Raw genomic sequence first — 23,360 nt, 5'->3', positions numbered from 1 at the left:
GCAAAGCTAAGTCAGATGCTTAACCAACTGAGCCACCCAGGTGCCGCATGACATTCTATTTAAAATTAGCAGCTTTGGGGGCGCCTGGGTGGCACAGTCCATTGAGCATCCGGCTCTTGGTTTTGGCTCAGTCATGATCTCAGGATCATGAGATCCAGCCCTGTGCAAGCCTCCCCTGCTCTGCTCCAAATGGGCTTGGATTCTCTCTGTCCCCCTCTCTCTCTCTCCCCCCCCCATCTGCTCCCCACTCACCCTCTCTAAAATAAATTAATGTTTTTAAAAAATAAAAATAAAATTAGCAGCTTTGTATCACTAAGTAGATAAAGTCCAATTTTCTTAATTGGGCACACAAAATCCTCCATGTTTCTGTTCAAGTCAGTTCAACAAGTATTTGAGTGCCTACTGTAATCAAGGCAAAGTGCTAAGTGCTCTGAAATGAATAATACACCAACCCCTGACAACTACTCCAACCCCAAACAATGCGCCCCTCAGCCAGAGGAACTACATGTGGATCTCATAATGCGACACCCTACATGTTAGTCCCTTTGCCTAGAATGTACTGTGCAAAATTTCACAGCAATTTGAAAAGTTAAGTGCCTAGATGAGGTCCTCCCTAGCAAACCCCCGGCAGAAATGCTCCCTTTTCTAAGTCCCCACAGCACTTTATTCAAATTACTTTCAGGTAGCTAATGGAACAGGAATGGATCAGTTTCCAAACATGACTATGATCACCTTTGGGGAAAGAACTGACCCTCGCCATCAATGTCTGGCATGCAGCAGGCAGCAGGCACTCTATTACATGCTGAATAAATAAATAATGAAAAATTTCTAACTTGATGAGAAGAGAGAAACAAGATACAGAATTAGGAATGTTAACACACAAGTGGGCCGAATTAAAAGTAGTGTTATTGTACTTTGGTTCTGATTTGGCCTACATTTTACCCCTCTGGGAAAACTCACACGTGGGACTTGGACAAGCTCAAAAGGCAAAACTTTGTTTTTCATGGCTCAACAAGGCTTTGACAGGCCAAAAAGGATACTAGCTCAAACAAAGTCCATTTTCTAAAGGGTTATGGAAACGGGAATCAAATCTGCCAGAGAAAATAAAATTGATCTACTGAGATCCAACTTCATCAGCTCTGCGTCACACTACATGCAAGAGGGAAAAAAAAAAATCAAAATCTGTCCTGGGAGGAAAGCCAATTGACAAATAAATACTACTGCTGCAAGAACGTGAAATTCTTAAAGTGAAGGCAGTTCCTATAAACCAGAGCTCGCAACTGTTTCTTCCTGCCACTGCTTTACACTCAACTTCGTTTCTGGTATTTAAAGAAAAACACCTATACAGTTAAGCCCATGCCTCAGTGTACTGTAGCTCCTGGTAGATAAGGACGTCTTGATTCCTAACTTTAATTGCAAACGGAAACATCAGAAGAAACACTACCTATGTCAAAAGTCCTTGTCTGAAACATACGGCATAAAGCTTTGAAGGCGAGTGAGGTCTTTCCTGAATGGTGCTTTGTGTGCAACTGCTTCCAAATCGAGATTCGTATTTTGAAATTACCCACCCCCTCGACGTGAGATCTCCCACCTCTCCAGCCTCAAGGGAAAGGTGAGAATTCTTAGGCAACAGGCTGGGACGGTGGGTATCTCCCTATTCCTTTCCTGGAGAACAAGATCCGATGTCAGGCAGCTAGTGCCACTCTCATTTACAACACACACGCAGGAAATAAGAAACTCATCCCCACCTCTCCCCTCCTGGAAAAAGCAAACGACGCAAAAGAGCAGCAACACTGTGGCCGGAACCACCAAATGGTAACAGCCGGGGGCCTCCCGCCTCTCCCAGGCGCCTGGCAGGCGGCGGGCGCCCGGCTCAGGACAGCGCGTCCCTCCCTCCCCGGACCAGAGCCGCCAGCCCCACGGCGGGTCCGGGTCTACGTACCCCAAAGCCCGGGCGAGCGAGGAGCAGAGCGGCGGAGGTCGGCCGCCTCCCCCGGCGAGGCGCTGCCCCACACCCCGCCGACGCCCGCACCTGAGGCGGCTGCCCGGGACCCGCGACAGGGCGCGGGGCCAGGCGGGCAGGGCAAAGTTACTCACTGGGAAAGCGCGGCCGCCCGGGGCGCGCACCGGCTCCCGGCTCCGCAGCCCAACGCCAGGTCCGCTCTCCGCGGCCCGCTGAGGGAGCGGGGAGCCAGCCGGCCTCCGCTCCGCCGGGAACCGCCGCCGCTACCACCACCGCGGATTTCCTGGCAAGAAGCAAACTCTGGCCAAGACTTCACTTCTCAACCGCCCCTGCTGCTTTCCCGGGGGCGAGCGCTGGGGCCGAGCCGCCCAACCCGACACGCACCTGGGCCAACCGGCTGCAGCACAGGGCGGGAAAGAGGCGGGCCAGAGAGCGGCTCCACCTATCCGGAGAGCTCAGGGGGAGGGCCAGGCCGGGGCCGTCACTCCTGGGTTAGAGTGAGCCCACTCCGCCCCTCGCCGCCTGCCCTCCCCCACCCGATCTCTGTCGTCCCTGCCGCCCGCCTGATTCCCCCCTGCAGAAGACACGCTCAAGAAGTGCATCTGCCCTCGCCGCGGACCGCCGACCGCCGCAAGGAGAGTGGAACAGCTGGGGAGGCAGTGAACATCTAGGGGAATCGGGTTGGGGGTAAGAGAACAGGTGGCGCAAGAAAGCAGAAATATAGGTGTGTTGGGGCGAAAGGACTCTGGGGCAAGGTGCGAGGGACAGAGACTGACCCGGCTGAGAAGGGCGAGGGGAGCAGGAGATTGAGGAAGGGAGAAGGTTTTTCGCGAAGAACGCCTGAGAGGACGGAGAGAGGAGAGGTACGAAGGAAAAAGGAGGGCGGGGAGCGAGTCCGGGTGGTGAAAGGTTGCCGAGGCGGGGGCAGGGGCACCTGGGAACAAAGGTGAGAGGGAGGTTCCGCAGGTGAGGAGGTTTAAGCCAAAAGGGGAAAAGGAAGTCCAGAGCAAGGCGGGGGGGGGGGGGGGGGGGGGCGTGTTCGTATTACAGGTGTAGAAGAGATTCTAGGAAAGGACGGGGGGCAGAGGGGAGAAGAGCAGTTTCCTTCCAAACTCTCGCTTCTCCCCACAAAGATAAAAAACGAAGGCTTATTTTGACCCATTTGAGGTGTGTCGCTGCAAGGTCCCAGGTGACACAAATACAATCTTAAATTCATCCTTTTCTGTTGTGAAATTCATCAAGGTGTGGTTTAAACCTGTCATCCCCTGAACACCACCACCCACCCCCGCCAGGCTTGGGGTCCCGCCAGGGAGTAACACCGTGCCCCACAGTCAAGCAGCAAATCTGAAACAGGCCTCGTTCCGCCCTAAGAAGGAAGGTGACTTGGGGGCGGCAGGTAAGGCCCCGCCCCCTTCGCCATCACCTGGCGGAAGGTGCCAAGGGCCCACGGACGGGTCTTGGCCTTTAGGTGGGACAGGAGACTGACCCCACCTGTCCCCGCTAGGTCAGCGGGCGGACTGGCTGAGGGAGCTCCAGGTGAGCAAGTCCAGCCTGGCTACCGCCCTCCTCGCGCCGGGAGCCGGGCCTGTGGGCGGGGCCTCCGAGCGGAACGTACACGCCCCGCCCAGCGGCTGGGCCTCGCCGCGCCGCTGCGGCTCCTCCTCCCTCCTTCCGTCCTCTGCTCCTTCCGTCCGTCGTTCCTTCCTTCCTGCTTCGCCTGCACGTTTCGCGATATGGGTTAGCGCCTCCGATCCGCCGGCACCACCTGAGGATCCCGGAAGCCGTCCCCGCGATGGAAGAGGACCAGGAGCTGGAGAGGTAACGGCCGAGGAGGCGGGTGGGCGGTGGGGGCGGGCGGGAGGAGCAGGCCGCGCCCTGCGCTGGGAGCGGGTGGCCGAGGGGCCGGTGGCTGATCGGGCCTCCGCGGCGCGGCCCGGCACCTAGGGCCTGGCCGGGAGGACAGGGGAGGAGAGAGAAGTGGGCGCCTTAGCGGGGAGAGGGGCCCCGACTGGGAAGGGAGGGGAGGACAAATGGATGTGTTTGAGTACAGGCGCTCTGTACAACTAGGTGTCCTGGAGGGAGCACAAGTTATGAGGCCGGAGTTAAGTCCCTAAACTGCCCACCCGAGTTAGAACAGCAAAAGTAAATAAAACTAACGTAAGACCACGCACCAGGCCTCCGTTCGCCGAGTGCTGGTATTGGTGCGTTCTGTCAGGCCTAAGCCCCTGTAACTGTGGCCCAACTTACTCTTCTGTGTAGACTGCTAATAAAGCCACTGCTCTGTGCGCTCAGTTCTTTCTCCCTCCTGCTTGATTGACACTTCTCAGAATTTCCATTCTAGTTTATCTCCTGCGAATAGAAACCATAGTGGGGCCTGCACGATGATAATCTGCAGTCCTGATTTTTAAGAAGATCTGTGTTTTTGTATGCCTTTACATACGCTTTCATTCTCCAGCAGAGCCCACCCTATTCTAATACTCTCCTTTTCTTGTCATCCTACCAAAAGAATATTTAAGCAAGCTTTTAAGTTTGTGCCCTTGTGGCCATGTGGACGGTCAAATGGAGTAGGGAGAAACAGGAGGCAATAATTAAATATTTATTAATAGAATATGTGGAGGCAGGAAAATAAGGGGCTAATACAAATAATTCTATGTAATTGGAGTGCATTAGAGTAATATGTTGCAACTGTGATATAGTAAATGAAAAAAAAGCTAGTTACAAAACCATATTCAGTATGATCTCATTTTTATAAAAAATATGTGTGTAGAAAAATATCTGGATTGAAGACTTCAATGGCTGAAGGCGAGAGGAAGACAGCCCTGGAAATGGTCCAGGCAGCTGGAACAGATAGACACTGTGTGACATTTGTATTGCACGAGGAGGACCATACCCTAGGAAATTCTCTTCGTTACATGATCATGAAGAACCCGGAAGTGGAATTTTGTGGTTACACTACAACCCATCCTTCAGAAAGCAAAATTAATTTACGCATTCAGACTCGCGGTGCTCTTCCAGCTGTTGAGCCATTTCAGAGAGGCTTGAATGAGCTCATGAATGTCTGCCAACATGTGCTTGACAAGTTTGAGGCCAGCATAAAGGAATATAAGGATCAAAAAGCAAGCAGAAATGAATCCACATTCTAGTCCCTTATGCACTATACGAGGAGGACTATCCTCTAGGATATTCTCTTCGTGATCTTGCAAAACCCAGAAGTAGAAGTTTGTGATTACAACACGATCTGTCCTTCAGAAAGGCGTGCTTCTAGCTATGACCCATTACAGCTGTTGGAATCCCCGCAAGAACCTTTGTACTCATCTAATAAATTCCCTCTTTTATTTAAACTAATTTGAGTGGTTTCTGTTGCTTCACCTGAAAGATTGACTATTTCAGGGGGTTTTTTGTTTGTTTTTTTTTTTCTTTTAATTGAGCCAACAGTGAAAGTAAGAAAGCTAGGAGAAAATTAGAGGCCTAGACAAGGGCTTTGATCATGGGAATTCAAAAGACTATGCATTCGTGGCTGTGATTAGGGGAGAGGGAGAGGTACAATAGAGCGTGACCCCAGATAGACTGTGGTTGGTTTAAAAAAGAAAGAGAAAGAAAGAAAGGTGGTAGTGGGAGGAGGATTTAGCTTCTTGCCAGATACTTTTTAGTAAATCATGAGAGAATTGCATCTTTTGCTATGACTGGTAGGTTGGGCAAGGGTGGGGAATAAGTTGAAAGAATTGTGAGAAACCTGGTTTCACAAGAGAGTTAGGTAGGATCTAGCTCCATCTTTGTGGTTGCGTATTATAGGATAGATGCTAGTTTACTGCTTTAATTTCGGGACACTAATAAAATATTTTGCCAGAAAGGACCTAAGTAGGTCAAGAGAGTTTCTATTATAAAAGGAGAACACTGGCATGACCAGGTAACATCTTCAGTCCTTAACGTGGGTATCTAAGTATAGCCCAGGGTTACAATAAGGATGGGGAGAAGGAAATTCCCATGTTGGGAAAACGATTTTTTTTTTTTGAAAACTTAAAATATTAGTGAACCACTTCTGAGCTGTCCTGTTAGTCTCATCAACCTTGTCTCATATCTGTCCTACCCTAATTTGACTCTCATTCACCCTAAATGTCTTGTCAACCTTTGAACCCGAGCATCTCACCCCCAGCACTCTGTGCTTTGGGTTCTTTGTCTTTGCTGTTCTATATTCCTGGCACACCTTACTCAGGTCTGCCCTAGGGTAGGTAAAAACTTGCAGGTCAGACCCCAGCCTAGTTTGGGCATTTGTATGTGCTTTCATTTCACTCCTGTGTTTCCTGGTCTTGGATTTACTATGCTATTGTTGGTGCTTATATTGTCTACCGACTATACTGACTTGCAGCACAATACCTCATAGGTAATAGACAATTAGAAAATACTAGCTAAATCCATGTTGGTAGTTATGGCATGTAACCTTTTATTCACTCCAATCAGACCTCTTTCTACTAGTCTGCCATAGAACCTACATTTCTTGCACTCAACTTCTTTGGATAAATAATATTTCTGTATTTATTAAGCACCTGGTATATACCAGGCCTTGGGATGGAACAGTATTGGATGAGACATAGGTCTTGTTCTCATAGAGCATGCATTATAATAGGAGTGAATTTTTTTTTTGAAAGTTGTAATTCTATGAAAACAAATATAGGGTCAAGATAGAAAACATGAGCAGGAAATCAGCTTTTGGTATGGAAGTCAGGGAAGCTCTTCCAAAGATTACAGGAAGAGAAGGAGCTAACTGCAAAAAGGAGAATGTGTTTTGGTGGAATAGCTGTGCTAAGGTCTTGAAGCAGAAAACATGGTCTGAGGAATTATAGATCTTGAAAGATTTGCTTATGTAGCATGGTAAACAAAGAGAAGGGCCTAGGCTATGGATTTGGTGGGAAGAAGAGTTGGGGTCGTAAGGGGTTCGGATATTAAATACAATGGGAATGACATCTGAATACTTTGAGTACAGTGTAGGGATGAATTACCGAGAGGAACTGTAAGAGTGTCATTGGCCTGGAAGGGCAGCAAGCTAGTGATGGTCAAAAGGAAGTTGATTTGAAATATGTTTTAGAACTGAATTGGTACAGAATTGGTAGTCCTCAGGAATTGGATGTGGAAGGTGAGGAAACATGACTCCCACTTAGGTTTGGGGCCAAAGTACTGAAATGGGAAGCCTGAGGGGGAAAATAGGTTGGAAAATGGAAAAGGTAACTGGAATCAAAAGTTCCATTTTGAATGTGGTAGACAGTGGATACGTGAGTCAGAGGCCATGAAAAACATCTAAGCTACAGAGAAATTTCGTGAGTTCTTGCCATCAGGATGATGTAAATCCATAAAAACAAGTGTGATAAAAGAAGTAGGCCCAAGACCAAGCCCTGGGCAAGCTCAGCATTAAAGGTTGGGTACAAAAGTAGAAAGTAGAGTTGCGGAAGCCAGTGCTTTCAGAGAGGGAAAAATGATGTTGAATAAGACACATGAGGACAGAAAAGTTGTGATTGGCATTAACAAGGAGGATTTTAGACACTGGGCATATTAGTTTAGTGCCTGAGAAGGCTAAACTTTAGCACTCGTTGTATAGAAAAAGGGCTTAGTTTGGGTTTTCCAATCAAGAAAATACAGAGCTAAATGTTAGTGGGAGCAGGGATGAGGAAAGGGCAAAGTCATAGTGCCAGGATAGGGAGTGTTCTAGAGTAATTTGAAAGAGAGTCTGGAAAGCCAGTGTCATTGCAAGGAAATTAGCACTTGAAGATGTAAGGAAGACCTTAAAGGGTTAGGTGGGAAAGGATCAAAAATTTTTTGGCCTCATCTAAAATTTTGCCTCTCAGTATTCCTGTAGGGATGGTCAATAGGATTATTTAAATGAGGTTTAATACCTCTGAACCAAGACCTTCAGGAGATGAAAGTGAAGTGTAATTAGTGGACATAGAGGTGTAGGATGGTGATAGTAGACAGAAGTAATTAATAGCAGTACCCGTGGGAGATGCACCCATTGGTGACTACCGCCACAGCTCATGGCTTCATTGCTTGTAAGAGGATTTATCATCACTGATAATGTGGCTTGCTGGCTTGAATCTGTTTAGGGTGGCCATAAAATCACAGGTTCATACAACTTCAGAAAGCAGATGGGGGGAAGGAAAAAACTGAAAAAACTTGCTTGCAGGGCAAGCAAGATAACCAAGAGTCAGGTATGAATGGGAGGAATCTGTATAAAGTCTGTGGAACCTGAGGGAAGACTGAATTGGACTATAAAAGGGTGAGGGACATAAATATGAGTCAAATGTATTTATGTAAACTGAAAAAATAATCAGTACCTCCGATTTGCTCTCTAATAGCTTTTCACTCTAAATAAACTAATATTAATGATGTAAAATCGGAAATCTTGTTCAGCTGTAAAACACTGTGCCTTTTAAAGAGCCGATCATTAAATAAAATGATTATATACCAAAGGCTTTTAATATATACTAATTTGAGTACTTGTGCAGCACTTTCTATTTTCAAAGCATTTTACAAACTAATTATTTATAAATTGCATATAGCTGTAACATGTAAGTGCTCTAATTAGTTGGTATAACACACAGGTGCCTACAAAATCTGTAGTGATTTAAAAGAAAAAAAGTGTCTACACAAAAAGTGGACCATTTAGTACCATTCTGACCAAAGAGTGTCTTGCATTTCAAGAAATAAGTATATCAGGGGCGCCTGGGTGACGCAGTTGTTGGGCGTCTGCCTTCGGCTCAGGGCCTGATCCCGGGGTCCTGGGATCGAGCCCCACATCAGGCTCCATGCTGGGAACCTGCTTTTTCCTCTCCCACTCCCCCTGCTTGTGTTCCCTCTCTCGCTGGCTGTCTCTCTGTCAAATAAATAAATAAATAATCTTTAAAAAAAATAATAAGTATATCGAGTTCTATGGCACACCATTCCTCACCCTTCTTTTTGTTGCCTTGAAATATTAAGATTGTAGATAGTCCCCAGATCACTAGACAAAAGTCATCTTTTTGGTTAGCAAAATTTAAAGCGAGAGACCATCTTTGTAATATCCCTCAGACTGGGCTTCTAGGAAGTACACCCAGATCCACCAGTCTGCTTTGAAATACTTATAAAGACTCCAAATCCAGTCCTTTTGTCCTCAGATTCTTGGGTTTCTGTTTTTGTTTTTATTCTTCTCTTTTTGAAACTTTATATAAATTCTTGGTACTGTGTGGTCTGCGATTTTTTAATGACTTATTTCCGTACCTAGATTATTGGATCTCTGTACAGCAAATGCGAACCTAGTAGGGGCACAGCCCTAAGAAATGGAAGAGATAACAACGTGGGTCTGTCAGAAAAAGCCTTACGCAGTTTTGGAGAGGGCAGACAACAGTTATACACGTGAAAAAGAAAACGAATCATATTTATGATAAAGTGCCCTAATATACAGTGTTGAGTAAGTGTCATGTGCTAAACACAGACCAGGATGGGTGAGAGATGCTTGTGAAACAAGGATTGTTCCATGAGCACCTACTCTGCCAGCCACTGTCCTAGGCACTGTAGAGAGCAAATAAGATGGGCACAGTCTGCCTTCTGGTAACTTGTTGAGTACTGAAGTTGACAGACTTGTAAAATAAATACAGTATTCCAGGATAAATCGTTTTCTCTTTCCCAGTGTAAAGGAGCCAGTAAAGATTCCTGAGCTAGGGAATGCCCCAAAGTTTTTAAGGATATGTGATAACTATACCCAGAATTCTCTAAAAACAGATTATTCAGCAATGAAAAAGCAACATTATGAACCTTTTTAAAGGAATAAACTTTAAGCACTGTGTGTGTGTGTGTGTGTGTGTAGTTTTTAATCTGTGACTAAAATTATATCATTTATCTTCAATCTTTATATGCATTTATAACGTAAAGAATAATTATAGTAAAGAATACCAAGTTACTGGGACAGTGGGATATTTTAAGAGTTTTAGATTGGCTAACATAGGTATGTGTATTAGGGGAGTTGATTCTAATGGCCCTTTTTTTCTTTTTCCTTTTGTTTTTTGTTTTTTCAAGAAAAGTATATTTTAGGAGCAGAAATCGATGTGCTTGGGATCCTGAATATCTTAGCGTATGAGTTAAGAGGTTGCAGTGTTGGAATCACACCGCCTGGGTCTTGGTATTGGCTGTAGAGTTTTTAGCTATGTGACCTTGGACAAGCTGTTCGACCTCTTTTGTGCCTGGGCTTCCTCATCTGTAAAATTGAGATAACAATAATACTTGTCATATAGAAATATTATAACTATTAATTTGGATAATATTTTCAAAGTTCATAGGACAGTATCTGGCCCATAGAGTATGCTCTTAATCAATGTTAGTTGTTACTGTTATTGTAATACCATGAATTGTGTCGAACAAGCTGGTTTCATTCATATTTCTTCCAAATGAAAACTTGAAAGCAAAAAACCTGTTATTTTGGGGGGCACCTGGGTGGCTCAGTCGTTAAGTGTCTGCCTTCGGCTCAGGGTGTGATCCTGGAGTTCTGGGATTGAGCCCCATGTCGCGCTCTTCCACTGGGAGCCTGCTGCTTCCTCTCCCACTCCCCGTGCTTGTGTTCCGTCTCTCGCTGGCTGTCTCTCTCTCTAAAAAAAACAAAAAACAAAAAAAACCTCTGTTATTTTTGTTTCCTCTAGCCCATTACAGCACTGTAATATAAATTTGTGGACCCCTGCATGGAAGGTTATCAGTCTGCTACCACCATTGCTTTCAAGAAAGATATTTTAAAATAGCATTTCTACTTATAGAATATAGGTAAAAATCAAAGAGAAATTGATGTGTTTCTCCTCTTTTCACAAAGAAGTTAAGATGGAACATTCATAATCTTTCTTAAGCTTCAAGACAAAGGTTAAGCAGTAAGGAAAGCAAGTTCTATAGCAGATGGCCACCTGTTTTGGTTGCTAGGTATCTGAATTTTGATAGGAAGCCAGGCTAAGCATAAAATTGCATGAAATAGAATATATTGATATTATATCTAATAATACTAATCCTCAGATTCCATATTTGTTATGCAAGACTTTTAATATATATCAAAAAGAAGAGCTGCCCGTGTGTTTTTCTAAGTTTACCATATGCTGACTTGGGTCAAACCTCAACAAAATCGTAGATAATGCCTCAACCAATTCTATGAAAAGGATTCCACAAGAAAATCAGACTCCTAGAGCATGTAGCAGATGGAGACTGAACCATTGGCTTAAGCAACAGTCTGGGGTTTGGAGTTTTTTTCTTTTTTTTTTTTTCCTCTCTTTTTCAAGGGTGAAAGAGACTTACTTTCTAGGGGCCTCTTTCTGAAGATAGTACTATTCTCAAGTGAAAGATAGGACCCTGAAGTCAGAGGCCTGATTTAATTCTTGGCTCTACTACTTTCTAACTTGCAAATACAGGAGAGTGTCTTAACATTTCTGACCCTCAGCTTCCTTACCTATAAAATACCAACTTTATAGGGTTATTGTGAAGAATGAGTGAAATAAAGCACTTAGCACAATTCCTAGTATAAATCCTCAAATATCAGCTATTACTATTGTTATATTGGTTATTGTTTAAGCCAATTAGTGGTGATTAGAATAGTGGCCTTCATAGTATTGCTTCTGTCTCATTATCCATGGGAGACCTCAAAGCTGGCTTGTACCAACTGGTCCCTGTCTTTCCACATCATCCCCTGTGACTGCCCCACTGGCCGCCTCAGTTCTTTATATCGGCCTAGCTGGTTCCCCTTTCAGAGCCTTGGCCCTTGCCCTTGACTTCCCTAGACTCTCTTCCCCTAAATCTTCACATGGCCTGTTCCTTTTCAAGGTCATTTACTCAGAGAAACATCCTTGACCACTGTATCACTTATCCATTGCTGTATAACAAATTGTCCTAAAACTTAGTGCTGAAAACAAACAGCATTTCTTACAGTTTCTGTGGGTCAGGAATCTGGTTAGAACTTAGCTGGAATCATCTGACTCACAGGCTGCAATCAGCATGTTATCTGGGCTGCAGTCATCTCGAGGTTGGAACGGGGGGAGGATTTGCTCCCAAGCTCGCTCACCTGGGACTGCCTCCTGCCATGGTGTCTGGCTTCCCCCAGAGCAAGTGATCCAGGAAGTAGAGAACTCAAGATGGAAGCCACAGGCTTTTTATACCTTAATCTCAGAAGTGACATCTGTCATTTATGTCTGCCCTATGCTGTTTGTTAGAAGTGAATCAATTCAGTCCAGCCCATACTGAAGGTGGGATTATACCAGGGTGTGAATACCAGGAGGTGGAGATCCTTAGGACCACCCTCGAGGTTGCGTAACCACAGCCGCCTTCTCTGGAACAGTCTGCAGCTGCATGCAAACCGTCATTTTCTATCCATGGACTTGTTCATGCTTTATACTACTCCTCGCTAACTGACATCGCGTTGTGTATTTATCGGCAAACAAGGACAAAGCTGTTGCCCTCAGGGAGCCTATATTCAAGTGGAGGTTTTGTTTGAATGCTCACTGCTGTATCTGTAGACCCTGGCCCATAGTGGATGCTCAAAAAATATTTCTCAAATAAATAGAAGATCGACTCTGTGTTTTTTTCATTGACTATTCTAAGAGCTTAATTTTAATTTGGAAGGTTAAAATAACTATCCTGTAAGCTTTGGGGTTGTCAGGGAGGATACAGACACACCGAGGAATTCATTTAGGCCAAAGATGTTCATGAACAGGACCAGCAAAGATAGAGTGCCAAAGGGGTAGCCTGCACAGTGGGAGCCAAGTGGATCTTACGGATCAATCCCCCAGGTGGTAGGTGGGTCCATAAAGGTCACCAACGCTAAAAAGAGCTGGTCATGGTATTTATACACATCTAAGAAGGTAAGGCTTTGGATTTGGAAGGCCCAATTGGCAAGTGAGGGCGTCTGACATTAGTGAGAATTGACCCCAAGGCAGCCGCTGTTGGTTCTGCGGGCACACGGTCTATCTTACGTGCCTACTGCATGGTCAGATTTAGGGAGTTCACAGATCAGTAGTATTTCCAAAACTAAAATCTAATAGGGTGAACTGTGTAGGGTTGCTTAGGTTTTATTTTGCCATTGAAAATGGACTTTCCCTTAGTTAGATAGAAGATTGTCAGAAATCTCAGTCTCTTATGGCCTGATAGCACGTGAAGCCTTCCAATGTGTGTTTTCCGGTACCAGCAAGCAATGAACTGTTCAGTGTCGACACTTTCTACCTGAAGACAGTGTCAGGTTTCACTGGTTTGGTACTTAGTCCCACAAAACGTGCACCCTTGCCTCACCCCACTTGAAATTCCAATCATGAGTCCACATTATTGCCTGTGCTTCTGACCTGCTGGCTGTAAATTGGAGGCCCCTACAACTCCCTACTCAATTTGCTAGAGCAGCTCGCAGAACTCAGAGGAACATTTACTTAGGTTTATCAGTTCATTATAAAGGATACAGAGGAACAGCTAGATGAAGAGGTACGTAGTATAAGGTATGTGGGTCGGGTGTGGAGTTTCCATATCCTTTCTCTCCCTGGATCTCCACATGTTCACCAGTCCGGAAGCTCTCCGAAACCTGACCTTTGGGTACTCAAGGAGACATCATTAGGCATAATTGATTAAATCCTGGGCCTTTGGTGACAGCTTAATCTCCAGCTCCTCTCCCTGCCCCAGAGGTCTGGGGGTAGGACAACCAGTCCCCATTGTTAGGTGACCTAGGAGCTTTCTAAAAGTCACCTCCATAACAAAAGACCCCTTTATTGCTCTCTTCCTTTAGGAAATTCCGAGGGTTTTAGGAGCTCTATGCCAGGAAAGGATAAAGACCAAATATTTATTTCTTATAAATCACAATATCACAAGGCCAAAACGAAGAATAAATGGACCATTCTATAATTTGACGTCTGGTGTGCCATTTTTATCACATTAGCTCCACAATAAGATGAGCAAATTCTTGCCGTTTTTCTCTTGGATCCTCGTGAACAGCTCTTAATGTCTTACCACCATGCTTGCTAAGTTATATATGGGCTCTCCGACTCAATTTTAACTGGAACTCAGATTTCAAGTTAAGGATCACATGTTGAGATTCCGTAACTAAAATTATTTCAGATCCTGGTTTGCTTGCTTACTTTCCTGCATACTTATGCATAAATCCTGGGGCTTGGAATACTTAACAGGATCTTTATTCCAAAGCGATTAATATAAAATATAAAATGTAAGCATCAATTATCATTTCATTCCCTGAAAATGAAGAGTAAAGAGTATAATCGTCCTGTTCTTTGTGTGTCAGAGTAAATGCGGTGGATTTATGTTCTGCATTAGATCTTATAATCCAAGCCTTCTGGACTTGGGTCTACAAATGTATTCCTGTTTGTTTCTTTATTTACATGGCAAAGATTGTACTTTGTTCTCAAATGGATGGAGAAAATTGGAGTGTCTGATTAGATGCCATTCTGCTGAAAATGTCTGTCTTTTGAAGTGTCAGCCTACAGGTGTGTCGCTGCCTGCTGCCCAGACTTGCAGCAAGCACGCCAAGGGTTCCCTTCTATTTTCTTGTTCTAATAAATTGGTCCCCATCTGAGAGCAATGTGCTTCAGAACAAGCCAGGACAGGAGGAAGCCAACTGGGCTTATCCCTAGCCGAAAGCAGATGGCCAAGCAGACACGTAACTGTGACAGTAAAATACGATGACTGATTTGCCTAGCCACGTGGGAAAACCAGTTTACTCCTCCTTCAAGGTACAGAGTGTTTTCCCTGTTTACAGGAAAGGAAACTGAGGCCCAGAGAAGTAACCAGACTAGGGTATACGGCTGTTATGTGGGTATGACCCAAGACAGCCTGATTCCTTAGGTTCAGCTTTTCATGTCCGTGCTGATGCCTGTGTTACCTCGCTCAGGTACATATGAAGATGACAAAGCTTGGTCGGAGCAGATGCTCCAAAGAGTTCAGTTTGAGAGAAAAACTGTGGACCAGTAATTCTTGTTTATTTCCAAGTTGAGGCTGAAACATGATGGAAATGAGGCTGCTCTTTGTATGTCTTAACCATGAAAAGAGTCAGTGAGTTAGAGAGTATCTGGTTAGGAAACCAAATATGAATTTACTAATACTAGGTTCATGAAAATACCATTTTCCATATTGTTAAACTTCATCGGCGTTATCTTTACGTAATGTTTAATCCATGTTGTGCCAAAACAGCACTTCATCACCCTGAAAATGTAGAGCACATCTTCACAGATGGAGTAAATTAAGGGTATGTGTTAGTTGAAAGGACTCTGGATGTGGAGTTAGACTCTGAATGTGGGGGAGAATCAGGTGTACCTCTTACCAGTTGACCTTGGACGAGTCAGCCCTAGTTGTCTAACAAAAAGGGAACAATAACTTCAAGGGTTCTGCTGAGGGTCGATGAGAATGTATTATGCTGTTTAATCATTATGCACATGATAGATACTATTATATAATATCTGTGTGTTTTAGTTAACACACAATTATCAATAGTATATAACCATTTTTTTAATTTCTTAAAATAATACCTTACATTTTTGGAGTGCTTTATATGTACAATCGTATTCGATCCCCATAAGAACTCTGAAGGAACAGTGGACGTATCTTTATTTTACAGATAAGGTAACCAAGATCACAAGATCACCGAGCTAGTAAGTGGCAGGACTGGGACACATCCTTTACTCTGTTGTAGCTACTTTGTCAAGGAGACTCAAACATGTCCTTGATTCAGATCTAGAAAGTAAGAACTGCATAATCCCTTCTGAAAAGCATCAAGAAATGGAGTAGGGAAGGTATAAAGATAGAGCAATTACCTGGAAATTCCATTCAGTCTGGGTCTTTCAGGTAAGAAACCCTGCTCTGAAGCTTGAACTATCCAGAATGTGTGTTTTTGTGTTGCACACATTCACTGGGAAGTTACCCACCTGCCCATATTGCCTGGAGCAGATCTAGTTCAAGAACGAAAGCAATGAACTGTTTGAAAAGCTAAAGCAGGACCACTGGCTTTCTTTTTATACGTAGGATAAGGGGCTTTTACATAATTTGTTTCTGATCACATATTTCGTAGGTCCTGTCTGTTTGAGGTAGTTCTCTCCCAACTGGTTCTCTGCCGTCTCCCCGTTAGCCCTTTAAAACTTCACTCAGTTTCACCAGAGGACTTGGTTAGCTCTATCAAGCAGGCTGATTATTTTGATATCAAATACATTGTACATAGGAAATTCCTCTGGCTATATATAGGAGGATAGAATTTCCTTTATGTTATTTGGACCAATATAATCCTTCCACTTTTCATCAAAACGGAATAATACAAGGGATAAAAATGAACATTCTGGAAGCTTTTCTTTACAGAATAAAAATGAAAAAAGGAGATATTGAGATTAAAAAATGGTCTGTTTTGCCACGTTCAGATCTTTAAGTGAACTACATTGTCCCTCCTAAGAAACACCAATACAGAGAAAGCCCTTTTACCTCTCATCTTTTTCATTCCTCACAATGCATCTGTGACTAGGCCTTAATCTCAGTTTGCAGAGGGAAACACCCTGCGAAGGTGCTAACTTGCCCAAGAACACCCAGCTGGCTGCTGGAGCTGGCTCCCACTGTACGACACGGTTTTCCAACATAAAACATGGGTTTGCATATTAAGAGGTTTTGATCTATCATGCTTTGAAGTTAATAATTTAGGTAATTTTATGTAGGTTTTCGTTTTTATATGATTAAGCAATCATAGTAAATTACTTTAAGAAACATTTGCCAGGCCAAGTGAATTCCAGTTGTACCACTCCTGAATCCAGCCAGGACCAGGTTTCCCATAAGCCCTTGCTGAGCGGGGTTTGCTTCCTGCATGTGTTTCAGAACAGATTGTGGACACACCATAGCACTGGGGTGGTGTTAGTCCCGCTCTTGGCAGTGCTGGTCTCTAAAGGCAATGATCCTGGGTGAAAATATCGTAAGTATAGTCTATCCACTTATAGTTCCAATCAGGATGATGGAGAAATGCCCTCTTAGGTTGGGAAGCGGGGGGGGGGGGGGGGGGGTCCAATAACTTTGAGTTAAATTTTCCAAAAAAGAAAAAGATAACTATTTAGTTTTTCATTTCAGTTTCTTTCCTTCCATATTATAGTAAAAAAAAAAAAAAAAAAAAAAAGCCCTGTAAATATTTGGATTTGAGACCTCTCTGGAAACACTGTTTAGAAATTAATATAGAAATTTAGCATACGGTCCAATTTCTATCAAGCAAATGCTAAGGCAGAATTGTGAATTTGGGGTTTTGATATCTCGAGTGAGATGTGGAATTAGGTTCTGAGCCTTTGTATTGAAAACACAGTGCCCTTTTCTGTAAGCATAAGAGTACATCAGATGTTGGGAGCGGGCCAAATTATGCTGTTTGGATAATCAGCATGATATATCCCTCTCAGAATTTTCCCCTGCAGTCTCAATCGGATACCTATTCCATTTTTAACACACAGTTGTAAACTCTTCGTTAGCATTGCTTCGGCCGGCAAAGCTGCAGCTGCCGCTCCTTCCCTAAGGATGGATTACATGTCAGTAATACGCACAGCGGCCCTAGTCGGTTCAAAGTGTAGCACTGAGAAAGGGACAGCGCAAGCTGTGTTTAAGGTTTTTGACATTTATTTGTAAAATGCATGGTGAAACACTCGTTCCAGAGCACGCTTTCCTGTTTCCCTTCTTGGCTAGATCATCACATGCCAGTAATTCGTAGGTCTGAATAATGAGGTGCCACTTCAGCGTTGGCTAGTTCTTGAGTGTCTTGTAGCTTGCGGGTGCCCAGGTCACCAGTTGTATCACCCTGGATGGATTCGTTCTTTTGGCCGTTGATCTATTGTTTGTATGGCACGGTATGAACCTAAAGCTTGGGTTAGCCGGCAGTGTGGAATTTTCCCTGCTTTGGGCATTTCCCCTGCAGCACTTGGCCCTCCTGTGCTGGTTTGGCTCCTACCCTTTGGGTTTCTCCGCCGCCTTTCTGTGCCCCCTCCCGGGCTGTTTATCCCAGCATCTGTAGGAACGTGTCTGCGTTGCAGTGGGGCTCCGCAACTTCGGCCCCCCACAAGGGCAGCCTCTCTGGGGGCTTGAGAAGGAAATGTAAAACCTCACTTGCGCACTTGTGCGGTTTGGGCTCACTGGTTTGGTGAGCCATCTAAGTTGAGTACCTTGAACTTCGTAAAAGGTTTTCCTCAGAGGGGCACTACTCCCAAAGTTCGGTTCATATGTGTGCCTACCTGCTCACTTCCATTAACCGCTACATTAGAGAAATAATGGAATTTTTTCCCCAGTGCACTTGTATGTACATTAGAGAAGCATTTTTTAAATTGGAAAATGGCAGGGCGCCTGGGTGGCTCAGTCGTTAAGCATCGGCCTTCGGCTCAGGTCATGATCCCAGGGTCCTCGGATCCAGGCCCACATGGGGCTCCCTGCTCAGCGGGAAGCCTGCTTCTCCCTCTCCCACTCCCCCTGCTAGTGTTCCTTCTCTCACTGTGTCTCTCTCTGTCAAATAAATAAATAAAATCTTTAAAAATTAATAAAAATACATTGGAAAATGGGATTGAAAATTGCCCAGTTCTACTTAAATTCGTTGTTATATGAATTAGCACCTGAAAGACAACTTGAAACTTGAAACACCGAGAGTTTATAAAGAGTCTAGAACATACTGATTGGTTTCAATAAATTATTTTTGTATAGTAGATTCTTGTACTTAATTACCGATGTAGAAAATATTGTCTGTGTGTATATGTACTTTTTTCCCCCCCAGAAACTCTGTCTGCTAGTTTTCTAAGGGAAACTACTATATCTATCAAAGTACTCTTTGATACCTAGTGTGAAAGATAAGGGAACATGGGCGGTCAAGAGGAGGCCCAGGGCTGGCCGTCCACAGGCCAGTGTGAGGAAAGCACACTGCTCTGGATGGGTTCCTCTCTCTTCCTTGGGCTCTTCATCATATCTTGCCTCTTTCGGCTGGACTCCGCCTTGCACCGAGAGGCCCAGGGGTGGTCACTGAGCCTGTGTTGGTGCCTATGAAGTGCAGGCTTTCTCTTTCTCTCAACTCATCGTGCATTGCTGGATTTCTAACAATTCGCTGTATCAATAGGTTTTCTTCCTGTTCAGTTCCTAAAAATTGCTTAATTCAATTGATGACAGATAAATTTTTTATCTTGAAAGGCTACTTAAAGAGAATAGTTTCTAAGGTGTGTTTTAAAATGAAAGCACTTTTTAAAGATCATGAAATGATTAGGAAATCATACACATTCTGGAACTTTCTGTCTTCATTTTTTCCATTCCTTGGCTCTTGGTTTTAAGTATGGTTCATGATCATATGTTGAATCAAACACTGAGGTCTACAAGGAGGGGGCAGCTGATTTTCTAGCGGATTACTGCAGCCCTGCGTAACTGAAAGAGATAGCTTCAGCGGGCTGACCGGACTTTCTGCTGAGGAAGCATTGTCTAGGACAGTCTGCAGAGAACTGCAGATCACTTGCGTGAAATGGAGCTCCTTTAGGATTAAGACAGTGATTTACCGACCACGCTTGTGGTGAGGTGGTTTCTCTGGTATGCAGTGTATTATCAAAGGACGGCATGCCAAACTTCAACCTTCCCTGAAGAAAGCTGGGCAGGCACACTTTGGAGGCTTTATACTGTAATTTTTTCTTTTGTACAACTGTTGTGGCTTTTTTCTTTTTGCATTTTGAATGACTATTTGGTGAGAGGTTGAATTTTATTTTCTATTTTGGCTTTTTTAGCTTTCCTCCAGGTTTTCCTCTCCTTTACCAGTTTCAGGCAGCTGTCATGTTAGTTTTCCTTTGCTCTCATATTGGCTCCCTTCCACAGCCATCTTTCTAGACGTTAAACACTTTTTCTCGCAGTTTTCTTTTCATCATTTTTGTTCTTCAAAGCATCTGTTCTCTTAAGGAGACAACAAAATGCTTTCATTGATTAAAAGAGCTCAATAATAATTTTGACCTTAGATTCTTTGTCTGGGTGTATTTCTCCCTACTAATATTTCAACATGCATGTATTTTTTAACTTAACATTTGCCCTACCAGATAGATACGCTGCTGTTCCTGGAGTGGTAGGATTCATGGGCTTTTCTAGTTAGAGTTTACTGTTTTCTCAGTTCATCCTCCACTATCCCCATCCAACCTCTACAAAGTTTTTTTAGTAAGAGATGCTTTTCTTCGTAACATATAAAATTTACCATGGCACATGTAATTAGGTCTTATGATATAAACTGAAGAGGAATCCCTGTATTTTCTGCATGTGGCTCCTTAATCAGGATTTAAGAATAAATATCCGTAAAAGATACTTAACTACTTTGAAAATGAGGTCATTTTGTTTTGAGGCCGTTTCTATGGTGAAGCGTCTTAAGACCTGAGCAGTAAGGCTTCCCTCTAAGAGCTAAACTAATAAGAGTTAGCCCACATATTAACTATTAACTGAAGCGGTCATCTCTCTGTAATAATAACCCATCTTTGGAAGTCACCTATCACGGAAGCTGTGGAGATTTGAGAAAGTCAATGTCGAGGTAGAGGGTCTGTGGGAAGTGTTACCCTCACTACAACAGTTCTTGTCATGAATACAAATCAATGCAGTACCATATTACTATCTTTCCTTAAATGCCTCTCCCTCACTAGGCTGAGTTTCTTGAGGGTTAGAAGCGTGCCTTCTAATAGAGCAGTGTAAGAGTTAACCCAGATCATGGGCCGCAGACTTCACATCCCAGGCCCATCGCTTACTGGCTCTCGTGGCTCTTCTCCTTACTCTCTCCTTACCTCTTTCTCAGTACACTAGCCGTTACATAGAGGAGTTGTGAGGATTAGGTGTACGATACGTGGTATGTAGGTCCTGTTGCCATTATTACATTTCATCATAACCCTAGAGGTGCATATTAAGTGCTTATTTTATCAATATTCAAAGGAGGAAGGCTGCCCCATATATCCCAAACACACACAGGTCCCTCTGTCACTAGGTATCTGGCACTCAGTGCAGATTGTAACCCAGGAAACACCCCCTTCATGTTCTGACCTGCATCCTTGAATGGAGATGGGTGGGTTGTACCACTGTTGACTTTGAGGCAGCTACTCCTTTAGCACACAGGGAGGATTTGAGCTGCAGAAGGGGTTAGAAGAGAAAAGACACATTAGCTTGTTGAATTGTCTCAGCTTTCATTTCCCTGCTTGTCTTAGGGTTTCACTTCATGGCTCTACAGGTTCTTGTGACTTAGGCCAGTACTAGGAATGGTCCTACATGGAGGCTGAATGACATTTGCAGTGTTAAACCATATTCCTTGTATATATGTAAATATGTAGGTTTATATAGAGCATACAAGAGGTTTGATACTGATTCATTAATTATTATTTTATAGGAAAATTTTAAAACATTGGAAACTTGGGTTTTCAATTTTTTACGTTTAAGGTAATTAACCTTTTGGCAAATATATTAAAATTTTATCCACACTAAATGCAGTTACATGTTGTTTTTTAATACTTTAATACTTTAGATTATTTAGAACATGATAGGACATAATTTATGTCCCGAGGACATATTTATGGGGACATCTGGGTGGCTCAGTTGCTTGAGCATCTGCCTTCAGCTCAGATCATGATCTCGGGGTCCTAGGATCGAGCTCCATAGCATGCTCCCCAGTCAGGGGGAGTCTGCTTCTCCCTCTCCCTCTGCCCCTCCTCCCAGCTCGTGCTCTCTCTCTCTTTCTCTCTTGCTTTCTTTCTCTCTCTCAAATAAATAAAATCTTTAAAAATACATAATTTATGTAAAAATCTTGATTTTAACAGTATAATGATTTTGCTGAAATCAAGGCAAGAAAATAAATTTTATGGAATAAATTCATAATATATGAATGTGTATCTTTATCTCTCTGTATTCATCCAAATATTACCAACTCATAAACAGAATTATCAGTGTGTGCAGTAAGTTAGTACTACCATCTCTGGTATTTTGCTGACTTCCAGTCATTTAAAAAAAAAAACATAGCTTATGTTTTTTATTTTTATTGTAATGAAGGTATATTTAAAATGGTAGTAGAAATGAATATATTTATTTAATAGCTTTTAGCTTATTTTATAACTTATAAATATTTCCAAATATGGTCTGTGGGACTTTATTTGCCCCTCGGTGGGCCTAAGAGAAAGGAGTGGTAGTAACATCTACTGGTGTGGAGGAAACAGGAGATCAGGAGAGGCCTGCAGAGAAGGAAACAATGTAATCTGGATGTCTGGTGACAAGGATGTGGCTGGTGGGCAGAGCGGTTGGGACAGAGAGTGTGGCCTGAGGAAAGCTCCCCGTGTAATGGCAGATACAGTGCCGCTGTTGGGCTGGGTGTCCCAGCCACACTTGGGCTTCTGGACTCACAAAGCTAAGGCCCAAGAATGTGGTAGTCCCACCGGGCATGTCATGTCTGGCAAGGCCTTGGGGAGACAGGCCAATAAGCTCCCACCTCAGTCTCCAGTAGCTTGCTCAGACTCCCAACGCTGAGTACTTGTATTTCAAAGTGCAATTAGCGTCTCCACTAAGAGATGGAGGTTAGAGAATGTGAACAGAGACGAACGAAGTGGGCTTTACCTGTTTGCATCATGACGAAAAAGAATGATATTAGAAGCCACACAAAGGTCACTTATCTCTGGTAGCACACAAAGGGAAAAGTGTTTTCCAGATATGCAAGCTTGCTGAGATTTTCAAGCAGCCTCCATCCTGACAGGAAAAATTCCCACTGTGCCTCATTCTGAGCAGAGTCGCCATCTTAGGTGCACGTCTGGGCTTTGCCACTGTGGCCTAATACTCCATGCTGCCCGGCTTGCGCTTCTGGTGTGCTCCTGTTCTCGCCGGGCCGCCGCGGGAGAGGCCCAAGCTGCCCGTGGCCATCGGCTCCTTTCAGCGCATTTCTTTGCCCTGCGACACATGATCTCACTGTTGTGTCTTCATCCTCCTCGTGTCCTTCAGCATCGTCTCTTCCATCTCCCCCAGCATCTCCTCCTCTGGCTGCAGAGAGCATTTTTACTTCTAAATCCTTGCGCTGTTGTCCCACTCACATCCAGAACCCATTCATTCCCGAAATCTCAACTGAGGACCAACCCTGTGCCAGGCACGGGGAAACTAGAGTGAAAAAGACCAGTCTCCTGACCTCTAGGAGTTTGGTCAAGTAAAAAACACCTATCCTATGTCTTGTGCTTCTAATCAGAACACTTCCATCCAGATGAAATACTTTATCCTCATAACCACCTTGTAGGGCTATGATCGTCAAAGTAAAAAGCAATCCATATGTTTGGTTTTTCCAGCACTGCTTGAAATACCACTTCCTTCTTATTTTCTGATCAATGTTGGCATGAAATCATCAAGTTTCATTAATCCTGCATTCAAATTCATGCTCCTCCATTGACCTCTGGTGTTTTATCAGCAT

The 23,360-nt window shown here is 43.8% G+C and overlaps 3 protein-coding genes across 5 annotated transcripts in view; 2 read left to right on the top strand and 1 right to left on the bottom strand.

Annotated features, from left to right (window-relative positions):
• LNX2 (ligand of numb-protein X 2) overlaps window positions 1-2,364 on the bottom strand; it is a 79,118-nt gene extending 76,754 nt beyond the window's left edge. For 2 of the 3 annotated variants that reach the window (XM_026493048.4, XM_044381718.3), the window contains exon 1: window positions 2,098-2,364. The gene's annotated coding sequence lies outside the window, so the exon portion shown is untranslated. Of the gene's footprint in view, window positions 1-1,942; window positions 2,047-2,097 lie in introns of those variants that run through there. The other variant, XM_044381717.3, reaches the window with a different exon arrangement.
• Window positions 2,365-3,678: 1,314 nt separating this feature from the next.
• Window positions 3,679-17,081, top strand: LOC113251207 (DNA-directed RNA polymerases I and III subunit RPAC2). The gene is made up of 2 exons (XM_026493049.4): window positions 3,679-3,781; window positions 4,731-17,081. Exons 1-2 carry the CDS (start codon window positions 3,756-3,758, stop codon window positions 5,104-5,106), a joined length of 402 nt encoding a protein of 133 aa, XP_026348834.1. The 5' UTR covers window positions 3,679-3,755; the 3' UTR covers window positions 5,107-17,081.
• The window catches only part of LOC113251208 (protein POLR1D-like), a 42,220-nt gene continuing 22,538 nt past the window's right edge, over window positions 3,679-23,360 (top strand). The window contains exon 1 of the mRNA XM_026493050.4: window positions 3,679-3,781. Coding sequence (XP_026348835.1) covers window positions 3,756-3,781 — 26 coding nt within the window. The 5' untranslated portion in view covers window positions 3,679-3,755. The remainder of the gene's footprint in view (window positions 3,782-23,360) is intronic.

This window comes from Ursus arctos, unplaced genomic scaffold (assembly GCF_023065955.2).
Source record: "Ursus arctos isolate Adak ecotype North America unplaced genomic scaffold, UrsArc2.0 scaffold_10, whole genome shotgun sequence".
NCBI classification, from domain to species: Eukaryota; Metazoa; Chordata; class Mammalia; order Carnivora; family Ursidae; genus Ursus; species Ursus arctos.
The sequence above is the reverse complement of the archived record's forward strand: the minus strand, read 5'-3'. Positions and strand labels throughout refer to the sequence as shown.